Source organism: Vombatus ursinus, unplaced genomic scaffold (assembly GCF_900497805.2).
Source record: "Vombatus ursinus unplaced genomic scaffold, bare-nosed wombat genome assembly UNPS02012156.1, whole genome shotgun sequence".
NCBI lineage: Eukaryota > Metazoa > Chordata > Mammalia > Diprotodontia > Vombatidae > Vombatus > Vombatus ursinus.
The window spans coordinates 3,320,254-3,335,630 of record NW_020951934.1 but is presented as its reverse complement, the minus strand read 5'-3'; the positions used below and the strand labels follow the sequence as shown (position 1 = coordinate 3,335,630).

At 46.2% G+C, this 15,377-nt stretch overlaps 2 protein-coding genes across 2 annotated transcripts; one reads left to right on the top strand and one right to left on the bottom strand.

Annotated features, from left to right (window-relative positions):
* Nucleotides 1-1,225: 1,225 nt before the first annotated feature.
* Nucleotides 1,226-4,516, bottom strand: APOC3 (apolipoprotein C3). Its single transcript, XM_027857476.1, has 4 exons — nucleotides 4,423-4,516; nucleotides 3,867-3,934; nucleotides 2,997-3,114; nucleotides 1,226-1,510 (listed from the first exon to the last, which is right to left on the bottom strand). Exons 2-4 carry the CDS (start codon nucleotides 3,919-3,921, stop codon nucleotides 1,384-1,386), a joined length of 300 nt encoding a protein of 99 aa, XP_027713277.1. The 5' UTR covers nucleotides 3,922-3,934; nucleotides 4,423-4,516; the 3' UTR covers nucleotides 1,226-1,383.
* A 7,777-nt stretch (nucleotides 4,517-12,293) lies between these two features.
* APOA4 (apolipoprotein A4) lies at nucleotides 12,294-14,739 on the top strand. Its single transcript, XM_027857473.1, is given in 4 exon segments — nucleotides 12,294-12,412; nucleotides 12,856-13,042; nucleotides 13,643-13,980; nucleotides 13,983-14,739. Coding segments are annotated over 3 exon segments (1,113 nt in total). The 5' UTR covers nucleotides 12,294-12,412; nucleotides 12,856-12,869; the 3' UTR covers nucleotides 14,585-14,739.
* The last annotated feature ends 638 nt before the right edge of the window (nucleotides 14,740-15,377 follow it).

The following is a 15,377-nucleotide window of genomic DNA, read 5'->3' as shown; positions in this document are numbered from 1 at the left end:
CAAGCTTACTTACTTGATATTTCTTAGATGCTATATATATTCCAGCTCAGAGTTTAGGACGAGGAGTTAGGAGATGTGGATTCAAAGGGTCAGCTCCATCACTTATTAGCCATCTGATCTTGGGCAAGTTATAATATCTTTGGGTCTCAGTTCACTCATTCACAAAATGAGGTGGGAGAAAAAGAAAGTGTGACTTACAAGATTTGGAGCTGGAGGGGGCCTAAGAGGTCATCTTGGTTCTGAGAAATTATTTGAATTCAACTGCCTTGTCTGACAGATGAGAAAACTGAGACCCACAGAGCTTAAGAGACTCACTTAAGATCACATGGGTAGTTTGTAACAAAGCTAGCATTCGAACCCAAGTTCAGGCAGCTAGGTGGTGCAGTGAACAGAGTGTGGGACCTGAAGTCAGGAAGACTCATTTTCCTGAGTTCAAATCTGTCCTCAGACACTTACTAGCTGTGTGACCCTGGGCAAGTCACTTAACTTTCATTGCCTCAGTTTCCTCATCTATAAAATGAGCTGGAGAAGGAAATGGCAAACCACTCCAGTACCTTTGTCAAGAAAATTCCAAATGGGATCATGAAGAGTCAGACAAGACTGAAAAATGACAAAACAACAACTTCTGACTCCAAGCCCAGGATTCTATCAGCTATAGCATGTTTACTTGGTTCTGACAGCTAACCACCCTTCCAGCTCTAATGTTCTTTGAGGTTTAAGAATGTATCCAAAAGGTATAATGTAAAGAAGAAAGCACCTTTAAACTCAGCTGGTAAAGGTGGGTGCAAAGGTCCCAGGCTCAGAATATTACTGCTGGAAGGGCCCATAAAGATAATTTAGTCCAAACCCTTTCTTTTAAAGATGAGGGAATTGAGGACCAGATAGGGGAAATTGCTTGTCAAAGGTCCACAGAACCAGGACTAGAACCCCAGTTTTTTGACTCCTTAGTCAGTATCCTTTGCACTAAGCTAAGAAAGCCGGAGAGGGTCCTCTTTATTTTGTCCTCCTATGGCTTTTCTTCAAATTTCTCAGGACGTTGGTCAACCATCACTGAGTCCCAAGAGGGACAGTGTCTAACCCCATCCCCTACAAGGGGTACCAATTCCCCTTTCCTTGGTAAATATGAAATGGATTAGGAGTTCTCTGTCCCAGCCCCCGCCCCTGACAATTGCTATTCCCACCCAACAAATGAAAATAGCCCATGTGGTATACACAACGCCAGAAGTGTTTCTCATTTGGCTTTATTTTGAGGGCAGTGCTTGGCTGGGGGGCAGATGCTTTTCCTGAGACATAGCGGAAGAGTGCAGGAAGCCCTGGAGATAGGAGGATCCAGAGAGGCAGGAAGATGGACAGACGGATACACAAAACGATGGAGTTGAGTCTTCAAGGTGTGTCTTTTTTAGGAGGTTCTACCACTGCCGCATCAGCTTTCTCCCACAGGCCAGACAACTTGTCCGTCCAAGTGCTCCAGTAGTCTTGCAGGGAACTGAAGCCGTCAGTCACCCAGCCCCTAAAGGATTAAACAGAAAGAGGAAAACCTTTGGGAATGGGGCCAAATGGTAGTGGAAATCCACCTCGGGACTGAACACCTTACCCTCTCTTCCTAGCCTTCTTTCAAACCTATCATACTTCAACAGTCTCCCCACAGACCCATTTCTGTCATGGTTAGAAACATCTGGAAGGAGGATAAATGATGGTGAGTTGTCTTATCCTATTCCACTGGCCTTCCTGTGATTGCCTTAGGCTCATCCCTAAAACAGAGACTTGGACTTCCAGGCCCTAGGAAGAAGACTGGCGACTAGGAGTGAAAAGCAGATTATGGTAGTGTCAGGCAGAGCAGGGGAAAGGGGCTGGAAAGTCTCCTGAGCAACTTTGCCAGACTACACAGAACCTTCCAGCAGAGTAGAAGCTAAGTGGCTAGGGGTGGGAAGGGGAGAGGCTCAGGGAAATGGGGATTGGAGCTCAATGAGGGGTACCATTTTTCCTTGTTGAGTCAGATTCACCTAACGCAGCAGGGGCAGAGGAAAACTGGGGAGAAAGGAAGGGGTGAGCTCTTATTTAACTAGACATTTATATAACCAACTAACTAGCTTCATCTCTCTGGGCCTCAGAATGATCATCTGTACAATGAGTGGATAGAACTCTAAGGTAGTTGCTAACTCTCACATTCTTTGATAGACGCCATTCTATGGAATGGAAGAGGAAACAGTAAGGGTGTGTAGGAAGTTTGAAGTCAACAGCGGAAGCAGTTTTATTCTCAAGCCTGTGGCTCAGAAGTAGTGAGAATTGGGAAAGTTTCCTGGGGGCCCCTAGAAAGAAGAAAACGGCAATAGTAGAAGAGAGGCAGGAAGGTGGTAGAGGAGGACATAAGGAGACCAGGAAAAGGGAGGAGGAGACACTTAGAAAAAAGAGGTGAGGACAGAGAGAAGGAGAGGGAGAATGGACTTTCCCACCCACAGTGGCATCAATATTTAAGGGTATGAAGCCCTCCAAAATTATTTCCATGATCTAGGCTCTTGCTTCTTAATAACCTAGACTGGGGTCCAAGCTTCTGAGAAGGGAAGAATAGAGAGGGAAGGGAGGAAAGCCAGAGAAAGGGAGGCCGAAAAGGGGGCAGATAGGGAGGGAAGGAAGGATTAGGGAGAAATTTCATATGAGGGAGAAGAGACAGAGGGGGAAAGAAGAAGGAGGTTAAGATATAAGGGACAATGGGAAAGGAAAGAGAGATAGAAGGAGGAAGAGCAAAAAGGATGGGGAGCAGTAGGAATAAAAGAGGGAAAGAAGAAGGGGACAGAGGAGAAAGAGTGATAGGGATGAAAGATTGGGGTTAGAGGATACAGAAAGGGGAAGAGGCAGGTGTGGAGAAGGAGGGAGGTAGAAGTGAAAAAGAGGGGAAGAGGAAGGAGACGTGGGGAGAGAAGGGGGGAAAGAATGGTGAGGGAGAAAGGAAGGTCAGGAGCTGGGAGTTTGTGAGCGGTGAGGAAGGCCTGGCATACTTGGCTTGCCGGGCCACTTGAGATTCCTGCACGGTGGTCAGAGCCTCCTGGGCTTGCTTGGCTGCCTGCTGTACATAATCTTGGACCCGGTTCAGGATCGTCTCCTCTTCCTGGGCATCTGCACGGAAGGAAATGGGAGAGGGGAGGTGGCATGAGTCTGGAATCAGGCTAAGGAGGAGAAGGTAGCCTTGCTTGGGTCGGGAAGTTCCTAAGAGGGATAGAAGCAGGATACCGAGAATCATCCTGGGCTTTTCTCCTTTTGCTCTCTCGCTCTCTCATGGTGTCCCACATCAGAATAAGGGTAGAGAGGACCACAAGGTTAGTTCTGGTTGGAACCAGGGAGTAAGAGACTCAGGCAGGAGGCCCCTCTTTGGGGTGAGGATAAACCTGATCCTCAGAGCCATACCTAGGTTGAGGTTACTATGGCTCTGTGCTAGGGCATGGAATTTGTAGGGCATTGACAATTCCCTACGAACAACAGAGCTTAGTAAGTACTTAGCAAGAATAATTCATCAAAATGCTGGGGTTGCCTTTATCTCCTCCCCATGCTGTTTCCTGTCCCTGACCCAGCTGTGGCCTTTCACTGATATCTCAGAACTTCTATGTCCCACCCCCAGGACGAAGAAGTGTCTCATTCCTCCTCAACCACCAGTCAACTGAGGAGCACTTGCCCCTCCATTGTGGTACTTGCCTTGGCTGCAAATATCCCCTTGTTACAGCTTTGTTGAGCCTCATCTATCTTGAAATGAGTTGCGATAGGACCAGGTAGAAAGCAGTGATGCCCTGGGCTCCCTTCCTTCCTTCCTCCCTATGTACTTTCCAGAGTCCCATCCCCATAACCAACCCCCACCCTGTGCCAGAGGGTCTTACAAGCAAAGACCAGCAGGGTCAGGAACACAGCAGCAAAGAAACCTCGGCGCTGCATGGTCACTCTGCGTCTGAGAGAAAATGACCCAGATCAGTAGGGACCCCAAACTCCCTGTAAACCTTTCACCTCCCTGCAATAGCAGCTCCCCATTCTGGCCCAGACAAGCCCTGTTCCCTGAAGAGACTGAAGCATTATCAAAAGCCAAAAAGGACCGAGGAGAGCAGGACCCAGGAACCCCGACTCCTGCTATGCCACTTCCCAAGGTGGATGGGTTCTAGGACTGATAGTCTACCATACTCTAGGACTATGATAGTCTGCTACCAAGAATATATACTTGCTCTGACATTCTAAGGGTTGGGGACACTGTCTAGCAGAGGAAATGGGGAGGTTTAGGGTCCCATGCTGTGCTCTCCCTATGAGCATTCTCTCCCCTCCCTGCCCCATTCCCCCAAAGGGACTCAGAGCTCAAGATTTATAAGTATAGGCTCTGCCCTTCCATGGTGGATGAATTTTTCCTCATCTCCCCTGCCCACCCCTCTCCATCCCTGGAGGTTTCACCTGGAAAGCTGCTTCCTGGGATGTGCTGATTGGGATGGGAAGACCCACTGTGGCCTGTTTTATATTGTCCCCTGGGCAGCGGGCACTGGAGGCTTAGGCAGCTGGGCAAAGGTCACCTGCTGACCTGTCCAGATAGGGTTAGAATAGAGAGCCAGGCAGCCAGCTCTGGGTGGAGGTTAGGAAATCCCAAGTGAAATAAAGACAAAAAGCTATCTGTCCTCCTCCCATCCCCTTAGCTCCTTGTTGTCTGGGCTCAGAGCCAGTGTCGTGGATGGAGCCTTTTAAGACTCCACTCCTATGCCCCATGGCAACCTGGTTCTCTTAAGGACAAGCAAGGAGAGCACCATACCTTCTGGGCAGGAGGTAGGGTCAAGCTTCACCAAACTTGCTGGTGAGAGAGGGAGAGGGTGTTTCGGGGTATCTCCAAAATATTGTTCCTGGAATTCCCATCTTCAAGGGAAGCAAAGGTGAGGGAACTGCCTTCGGTGACTGCTTTGACACAGAGACAATGGGTAGCAGCAGCTTTCTAGGGCTTCTGTATTATCTCTGGACCTGGAAGTTTGGAAGATTAGAAGCTGCTCCTTCCCTTCCTTTTCCTCCCATCTCACAGGGCTGGGACAGAAGGAGACCAGTGAGACCAGAGAGAAAAATTAGGGGAGACAGTGTTCCGACCTCAGGCCCTGCTCCCTCAGGCCTGTAGCCTAGTATTCCTGTGATTGTGGAGGGGCAGAGATCAAGGCACACTTTCACACACTCTCCTTTCTACCTCCCACCCCCCATCCTTAGCATCCCTTTCTCAGACTCCTTTACTAGCTGAACCCAAGTGAGTTGGGGGTGGGAGGCGGAGGAGGCCAGTCTGATAGATAACCAGAGTCCTTCATTACCAACCATGTGTTCCCCCTTCCTCTTTGCCACCACAGACTGTTGATCCTCCTCACCTTGCCCTCTGGACTGAGTGATAAGGTGTTCCCCAACAGGAACTCAACTCGTGGCAAAGGAAAATCCCAGCCAAGCTGGAATTCAGGGTTCCAGATTCCTGCCCATGATTCTTCAGGGGACTGAAGAATCTGGAGCCCAATTCCTCCCCTCTGTGCCTCAGTTACCTCGCTCTTAGATTAATTGACTTGTCTCCTTTACAAATCAGGTTTGCTTGACAGGAGTCCCGACTCAATTAAATAAATTGATGGAGGTCATATATTGCTAAGAAGACAATAGCTATTACCTCTCCTAATCAGACTAGAGAGAGTGAAAGACCAAGGCCTCACAGGAGACAGGACTTCTGTGGAGGCCAACAGAGTCCTGAAGAAGGCCTGGCATCATCCTCATCTTCACTCAGGCCTTAAGTGCCCTAGGCTGGCCACTATAAGGCTAACAGGATACATGACTCCTGCCTAACTAGAGTCAATAGTCTGAAGGGTGAGAGGGGTTTCTTGAGGAGGTCAAGAGTGATTTGCCCAAAGCCTGCTGTATACAAAAGCAGAGAAGACAACTACCCATATACAGTGATTGTGGGGGGGTTGAAGCTTCCGTCCCCCTTAAAGATATCCTTCCCCTCACAAGCATCTGCCTCAACTCAACGATTTAGAACTCCATTCCTTTAATTGCAGATTTCCCCCCTGCTAAAAATACAAATCCTCTAAGGAGGAATCATTTTTTAAGTGGCAGGCAGCGTTGCCTAGTAGAAGGAGCAACCGAGGGTGAGTCAGGCAACCTTTGTGACTTTGGACAAGTCACTTAAGCTCTGTTGGCCTTAGCTCCCTTGTTTGAAGGTACTGGCCTATCTGGCCTCCCAAGTCCCTTACGGCTCTAAATCTATGAGCCAAAAGTATCATTGCTTACTTATTCCTTGGTGCAAATGGATCTATCTAATCCTTTCATAAGAGAAAGTTCGGAAGAGGGGAGAAGAAAGCGTAAAAAATTACTGGGAAGCTTTGGGGGTTATAGAGGAGGTGCTGTTGAGTTGAAAGGAGAAGAATGAAAAATAGATCATTTGGGGGTGCTGAAAACAGATGCCAGCTTCACAAGGTTGAAGCCTTCAAGATGACTTGAAACCTCAGCTAATATCCCACTTTTTGTAAGAGGCCTCTCCTAGTGCCCCTAATACTGGTACCTTCCCTTTCAGATGGGTTTACTGGGCCCTTTTCAGGGCTGCTCACCCACCTTTGGCATCCACCTCTCACCCAACTCTCACCCGGGGCTCCAGGAAGCGTAGCATGCGCAGTGACCACACCCAGGAGTAAAACCCTTTCACCCCGAGTATATAAAGACTGGTGGAATGGGCAGATGAGAACAATTTGTTCTAATGGCCATGAAGGCAGTCAGACATAGAAGACACCAAGGTCATTCTCTGCACCCTGGGCCATCGACCAGTCACCTTGATTTTATCTTGCCACTGGACTTTGATAACTCTGACAGAGAGAGTGAGACTGATGACTTTGTGCAACTCTTGTCTTAAGTCCAATTCATGCATGAGTCAAGATATCACCCCCATGATGTCATTGGTTCTCTTTGAAAACCAAGGATGAACAATTGCCCATTTATTCTGTATGTACATAGTTATTTACATGTTGTCTCCTCCTTTAGAATTCGAGCTCCTTGAGAATGAGGGCTGTTTTTGCCTTTCTTTGTATCCCCAGCATTTAGTATAGCACCTGGCACATAGCAAGTGTTTAAGAAATGCTTGTTGAAAGAAAAAAAGAAATGCTTGTTGGCTAACTTTTTGACTGAAAGGAGGGTCAACAATGGCCTGATTGCTAGGACACTAGAGCCTGCTGACCAGCCCTTAGAGGAGGGTGAATGCCATCTTTTCCCACAATCAGAAACTAGGAGAGGCACAAGAAAGGGGGAACCACCTGAAGTCGCACCCCATGAGTTTAGCAGCTCAAAGCACTTTTTGATCTCTGGTCTCATTTCTCCTCCCAATAGACTGGGAAACTGGTGAGGAAACTGGATCCTTCTCCCAATGTTAGGAGGGGAAACAGAGAAGTTAGCTCACCCAAGGTCATGGTAAATGGGAACTTGAAAACCCCTAAACCAACAGCCAGTTTACTTGCTAATATGTTCTCAGGTACAAAATTCACCCTTATAAAGGAAGGGAAAAAAGCATTTATGTAGCACCTACTAAGTGCCAGGCACTGTGCTAAGTGATTTTACAAATATCCTCTCTTTTATTCCTCTTAATCATTCTGGAAGGTAGGTGCTATTATTATCCTCATTTTACAGTTTCTTTATTTGAGGTAACTGAGGCAAACAGAGGTTAAGTGACTTACACAGGATCTCAAGAAGTGTCTGAGTCTGGATTTGAACTCAGGTGTTCCTAACTCTAGACCCAGCACTCTATCCACTGTGCCAACAGCTGCCTCTCTCTCTCTATAACAACATGTGGTTACAACAATATGTATTTCTTTTTTTTAAAAAAAACTTTTTGGCTTAGATTCTTATAATCTAGCCACTGCTCAGATTTTTACAATCTAGCCAACACCTCACAGACACTCAGATTCCTTAAGAGTCTGCCCAATATAGTGGATTTTTAATAAACCTTGTCTTTGGCTGAAAAAAAAATACTTTTTAATCATCTTTTATCTTTATATTGCCTTTACTTCCTAACATATCTATCCCCCTCCCCATCCCTTATAACAAAAAAGAAAAAAGAAATAAGAAAATAAAAGCATTTTAGCAAAACTAACCAATACAAAGGAAGCTGACAGTATGTGCAATGAATAACTCACATTTCAGTAACACCTGAAGGTTTACAGTGTACTTTCCTCATGAGAACACTGCGAAGTAGGTCGTGTAAGAATTATTATTTCCATTGGGCCTATGAGGAAATGGAGTCTTACAGAGGTTAAATGATTTGCCCATAGCCACATAGCCAGGTAGGTATATCAGACCCAGGTCTCCAGACTAGTGCTCTTTCAATATACCAGTGAAATGTTGTAGGGAAATCTAGGTGTTCAAATGGATAGAGGGCTATTCTTTGGGGTCAGGAATATCTGAGTTCAAATCCTGCCTTAAACGTTGCTAGTGGTGGGACCCTGGACAAGTTTCTTAACTTCCATTTCTCCATCTGAAAAGTAGAGATAATAAGTACCTACATCTCAGGGTCATTGTATCAAATAAGATATTTGTAAGCACATTGCAAACCTTAATGTGCTATATAAAAGTTATTTATTATTATTATTATTAGCTGTGAGACCCTGAGTAAGTCAACCTCACAACCTCAGTTGGGGATAATTAAGAACAGATTCCACACAAGGTTATTGTATGTTTGATTACATCAAATAATAGAGGAGAAGAGTTTTGCAAACCTTAAAGGGCTATATAAATATTAGCTATTATTACCGATAATATCACCACAACCCTCATGATTGTTGTGGAATATTTTTCAAAGGACCTTCACACTTATTAGGATCTTAGAGGCTCAGAATTGGGAAGGAGGTCAGAAATCAGCTCATCCAGGGCATGTCTGAACAGGAATCCTCTGGACAACATGGAGGGTTCAATTCCAGTGGTTGGGCAATGGGGCCATAGGACAACTGAGCTCAGGGTGAGTGGGGAGGTCTATAGTCAGAGACCATTGTGATGTACAAACAAAAACCATCACTTGACCCTATTTTTAAAGTGTCTGTCAAACCTCAGCTTGAAGACCTCCAGGGAGGGTGATCCTGCTGCCTCCCATGCCAAGTTCAGAGCTCTCATGCTTGGGAAGTTCTTCCTGACATCAAACCTAACTCAATTTGCCTCTTTGCCACTTCCCCACTGCTCCTACTTCTTCCCTTGTAGAACAGGTCTAATCTCTCTTTCAAGCAACAGCTCTTTAAATATTTCCTTTTGTCCTGCCCAAATCTATTCTTTGCCTGTAACCTTCACATCAATCATGTCAGTCCCTAAGCTCTCCAGGAATTGGGTGGAAAGCATTCCCTGATGTTCACTTGTGGCTCATCCCCTCCTATTCCCCAGCTCTTATTCCTTACCCACCAGAAATGTCCCTAATGTTTGTTGTTGTTCAGTCGTGTCTGACTCTTCATGATCCCATTTGGGATTTTCTTAGCAAAGATACTGGAGTGGTTTGCAATTTCCTTTTCCAGCTCATTTTTACAAATAAGGATATGGAAGTAAACAGGGTTAAGTGACTTGCCCAGGGTCACACAGCTAGGAAGTATATAAGACTGGATTTGAACTCGGATCTTCCTAACTTCAGGCCCCACATTCTATCCACTGTGCCACCTAGCTGCTCTTAGTGTGTAGTAGACGAGAAAATTACTCAAGGCTCGTGCCGAGGTAGAGAATTCCTGCTCAGGTACAGGTTAGGCTAGATGATCTTTGAAATCCATTCTAGTCCTCAGACTCTATACTCTGTACTTTATTCCTCCCCTTCCCTCACTTTTCCTCTCTCCTTCACAAGTATGGACACGAATAGTGAAAAGGCTTCCTTTGTATTATAAAAATTAAGAATTAAGGTTATAAAAATGTCCTCAGTCTGGTCATCCTAACCCTCCTTGAATCTGAGACTCTATCAAGATACAGTGTGATTTAATTTCCAAAAGAAGTCAGAACTGGCAATTAGATGGAGGACGGTCTTCATATAAACCAGCATGAGAGTGTCAGGCAGGCAGCCTTTCATTAAACACTTACTATGAGCCAGAAACTGTGTCAAATGCTGGGGATACACATACAAGCCCAAAAAGCCACAGTCCTTGCCCACTAGGAGTTTACAGTCTAACGGGGAAAGACATACATAAAAGGGAACTGATAAAAGGGTTGTTCAAGTGGACAGAGTATTCAGTGGAGTCAGGGGACAGAATAATTGGGGAGGGGAAGAAATGGGGTCAAAGTCCCAAAAGTCAAGAAGCCCAGCTGGGAGGAAAATGAAGTGTGACAGACCTGGGCCCATTCCCAAAATGGAGGCCCTGGAAGAAACTCACCAATGGGAGGAGGAGGCTGGTAGGGCAAAGGGATGCTTCAGGGTGAGAATACCACAGGCACTGAAGGTAGTTCCCAGGTGGAAAGGCAGCTGCCTTATGGTGTCAAAGTCCAGAGAGTCATGATTTTTCTAATTTATCCTGAACTGAAGAGGCTACTCTTCTGTGTTCTTTTTGTTTACCATCAACTTTCCAATGGAAAACAGATCTCTCTCCCAAGAGTATGTCAACATTAACATTACCATTGTTCTACTTGGCAGACCAAAAACCCTAAACTTAAACCTTATACCTTTGTTCCATGTTGCTGCCTGAATTTATCTTTTGTTTTGTGATTACTATGAAACGTAAGTTGGAAATTGCTTACGTCAGAAGGTTCTCTGAATTAGCAGTTCTGTAAACCAGAACCTCTTTGCAAGCAGAAAGTTGGTATGTTAGTACATTATGTCTCTGACAGATTCAGCTAAAAACATAGAATGTAGAGTGTTTTTATTTCACCCAGGAGCCAGAGAGGCAATTGAGTAGGTGAGAAGTTACCTCCACTAGCTGGTATTAAAAGGGCTCATCCTCTCTCCGCAGAACAGCTGGGCTTCTGTCTGTCAGCTTGTCTATACTCCCAAAATTGGTCTGGAAGGGAAAGAGGCTGTTAAAACTTGGGAAGAGGAGTAAGCACCAGCCCTGCATTAGTTTGGTTGTGGAGTCTAGGAGAATCATAGAATCCAGAATCTATCTTATGTAGATCCCTGCCTCTCTAGGCAGAACAACCCAGGCCAGCCAGAGGAATCTCTCCCTTGTTCTTTCTCTTTTCTAGGGAAGGACATATCAATGGCCTCAATTGCCCATGTGAATGGGCAAGGTACCTAATTTTTTTGTTTCTCAGAATCTGCCCCTGTAACCGGGTATGGGGGAAGCATACTGGCTGTTCTCTGACTCCAGGACTCTTGATCAAAGAAAATCACAGACAGAAAAGTACTTTAAGCTGCCTAAATCCAAAGGGTTGTGGCTTTGAGTGGTTGTATAGTTTACCCACCTTTTTCAGTGGGCATTCTGAAAGATGGATATGCTTTTTGTGTCTCTAGAAAACTCTATCTGTGTGAACCATGTAGATGTGGATCTTGCGTTGAGGCTATTTTCCCAACTCCACTTTTTCCTTTCTCCTCTCTGCTTTAGTCCCAGGATCACCTGAACTAGGGACAACCATGAAGGAAAGCTAAGTGGAATCCTGGGGACTGACATCCGGACTGATAGTTTATGATTCCCACCTAATTCTTAAAGTTGAGGAGATAGGCTAAGGGTCAGAGGTCTAGGATTGAGGTTGGAGGTGGGATTGGTAAGGGGTCTCTCTTTTTCTATACTCAGGAGTGAGGGAATGGCCTCTGTCCTTGACAGGCTTGGCCAGGACCCAAGGCTACATGTGGGTGGGGCTCTAATTATTTCTCTCCTTAGAATTCAGGGATATCCAACTCTCCTCCACCCACTCTATTCCTTCCATTCTTCCTCCCAGGGCCTTTGGGAGGATAACGGCTTATCCAGACCTCTCTCCAAACCATAGGATTGATAACTTCCATGTTGTGGGGTCGCCAAAGTCCAAGCAGTTTCCCAGGAATGTGCCACCTTCCAGCGTGGAGCTACCAGAGAGGGGAGAGGATCTTGGAGTCAAGGATAAAAAGCTATCTAGCCCAGACCTGGGGCAAAGTGGAAGGAAGGACAGATGAACCCTTCCTCTGCTAGGGCATCCTCTCTGGCTGTCTTCTACCCCAGAACTTTGGCTGGTGGAATATTCCACTGGAGGTGGGGGAGGAGCTCAGGCACCAAGGAGCTTGGCAAGAATGGAGGATGTGGGAAGGGGAGACCTTAGAAGGTAGGAAGGGACCAAGGCTGGAACTCACTCATCCTTTATCTCTCTCCTCATAGGATCCAGTGCTGTGGGGCTCAGCCCAGACTCAGCACAGAGGCCAAGACGTTTCTCAAAGCTATGATATTCTCTCTGGCTTTTGTGGCTATCACCAATAAGTGAATGCAGCCCCAAATAGGACCATAGATTCTGGGCTGAGCTTGGAATGGAGAGGAAGGTAACAGGGGAGAGTTGGGAACTCCTTATCCCCATTTGAGTCTTATGGTGCTGGTATGGTTGCCAGGCATGTTGGAAGGGGGTTAAAGTGGGGAGAGATTGAGATATAGGGCATAAGTACTTCTGTTCCACTCCCATGTTAATCTGGGCTGTAGCCTCTGTTATAGGATCATTTGCATTGGGTATACATGTAATTTACATGCTGTTCATTATTCATTTCAGGTTAAAACCAGGGAAATATCTCTGGCCCCAGCTTTTTCCCTGCCCAGGCTAACATCCCCCCTCCCCCCACTAATACCCTCCACTCCCTCCCTACATCAGAATGGGCAAAGCCCCACCCGGAAAAACAATTGGTTGGGTTTACCCTCATTAAATCTAGCCTGGACCATGGGGCAGCCTCTGTCTGAACCTTGGTGCTGAGCTTCTGTCCTTCTCCCTCCCCAGGAGTCCAGGCTGAGATGCACCCTGACCAAGTATCCAAACTAGTATGGGACTACTTCAACAAGCTGAGCACCAATGCCAAGGATGCCATGGAACAGCTGCAGAAGTCTGAGCTCAACCAGCAGCTCAAGTACGAGGGTATGGCCTGTGGGGAGGGGGGGTGACGGGCAGGAAGAGGCGGGGGCCTTTGGTACAGGGAGCCAACCCACAGGGCTGGCTTGGGTCCTTCAGGAGGTCCTAAAGATGGACTGGAGGAGACTTGGGGTGATTTTATTTAGAGCAGGTTCCTAGCTGAGTTTTTAGAGAGGAGTTAGGGAGTCACAAGAGTAGAGATTTACAAGTAGATACTTGGGGACACTTCTGACCTTTGGGGGAGTAAAGCCTAAAGAAGACAACTACCATGTTGCCTGGTCCACTAACACACTATGGGTCTCAATTCACTCCACCACCAGCCCTTCTGCCCCCATTCACATACATATTTCTAGCCTAGGCCCGTACTTGGAGCAATTCCAATATGGTGGGACTTGCTACAGTTTGTGCTCTGCTGGCAAAGCTTGGGAGAATCACAGGGCCGCCCCGGATCATGATGAGGCATCAGTGAACATTAGTGAAGGATTTTTTGGTAATATAATAATGATATAATGTAATATGATACGATATATAGTATAATATAATACACTATATTATAATACAGTGTTATGTTATATGTTGTATTATGATATACTGTACAATATATAACTATATAATATACTAATAGCAACCACTATCTTCTTCTTCTTCCCCTGGGCAGCAATCTTTTTATGGAGAAGTGTGGGGAAGTTAGCACTCAGACTGACGACCTGAAGAAGAAGCTAGTGTCCTTTGCCATGGAATTGCTGTGCCTTCTGGTCCAGGACTCAGAAAAGCTCAAGCTGCAGATCCAGGAGGAGCTGGAGGAGCTGAGGCTCCAGCTCCAGCCCAATGCAGAACAGGTCAGCCAGAAGATGAATGAGAACGTGCAGGCCCTGAAGCAGTGCCTGAAGCCTTGCACCAATGAGCTCCAAAACAGCCTCAATGAGAACGCAGAGCAGCTCCGCCAGCAGCTGGCCCCCCTTTCCCAGCAGTTGGAGGCCACCATGAAGGAGAACCTCAGAGCATTCAGATGGCCCTGGCCCCCTTCGCTTGTGAGTTCAAGGACAAGGTCAACCAGCACGTGGATAAGATGAGATGTCAGCTCACCCCCTACGCAGACCAGCTCCAGAACAAGATTGACCAGCACATTGCAGAGCTTCAGAAGACCCTCATCCCCTTTGCCAAGGGTGCCCAGGAACAGCTCAATCGCCAGATCGAATGTCTGGCCTTCCAGATGAAAAAGAATGTGGATCAGCTGAGGACCAAGATCTCGGACAATACAGAGGACCTGAAGCAAAAGCTGACACCCTTTGCTGAGGAGATGAAGGGGAAGCTGCCCAAAAGCTCAGAGGAGCTGCACCAGTCCTTGACCAAGCTGAATGTACAGGTGGACCAGCAGATTGAAGAGTTCTGCAAGAATATGGGGACCTTTGAGGAGAGCTTCAACAAGGCCTTGGTGCAGCATCTGGAAGAACTCAAGCAGAAACTAGGGCCACCCCGTGAGTGTGTGGTGGAGGGCCACCTGAGCTTATTAGAGAAGGAGCTGAGGGACAAAGTCAACTCTTTCTTCTGCACCCTCAAGCAGACCCAAGAGGATATTCTCTCTTTCCCCAAGCCCTAGAACCTCAATGTCTGAGCAGCCTTTCTCAGCTCTTCTTAGACCACCATTGCCTCCTGACTTTAGATTCAGACCAAGTTCTCTGTCCATCCATCCACCAGTCTGCCCAGCCATTCCAAGTGTAGCCCTGGGACTGTTGTTGTGGTGAAAAGTAGCATTCATGGTCCTTGCTGAATAAAACATAAAAAAAAAAGAACAACCCCAACTATACTGTGTATTGATCAGTTTTGTTGAATTTTTTTCTTTCTCTTCTTAAATTCTTTGTTAGAATAAAAACAGCTAGCATGTAGGTAGTGCTCTTAGGATGTGCAAAGTGATTCATGGTATGTAATCTCATTCAAGCCTTACAACAACCCTGAAAGGTAGGTGTTATTTATTTTTCTTCTCATTTTGCAGATGAGGAAACTGAGAGAGGCCAAGATAATTTTAGTGACTTGGCCCAGGGTCATAGAGCTAGTAAGAGTCTGAGGCTGTATTTGAATTCAAGTCCTGCTGTTTCCAAGTCTATTAAACCACCACCTTGCCTACATATAAGGGATGGTTCTCCAGGAGAGCAGAGAGGGAAGGATACATGGAGAAGTTTAAATGTTATAAAAATAAAAGATATAAGCAAAATTTTATTTTAAATTTAAATAAGCAAAAACAAATAACTGTCCTAACTGGACTTCAGTGTCTCAGTCATGGCAAAGAAGGAAGCCTTACTGGTCCCTTGGTACCGAGACTCATTTAGGCAAAATAGCTCAATGGGGGTGTGTGTGTGTGTGTGTGTGTGTGTGTGTGTGTGTGTGTGTGTGTG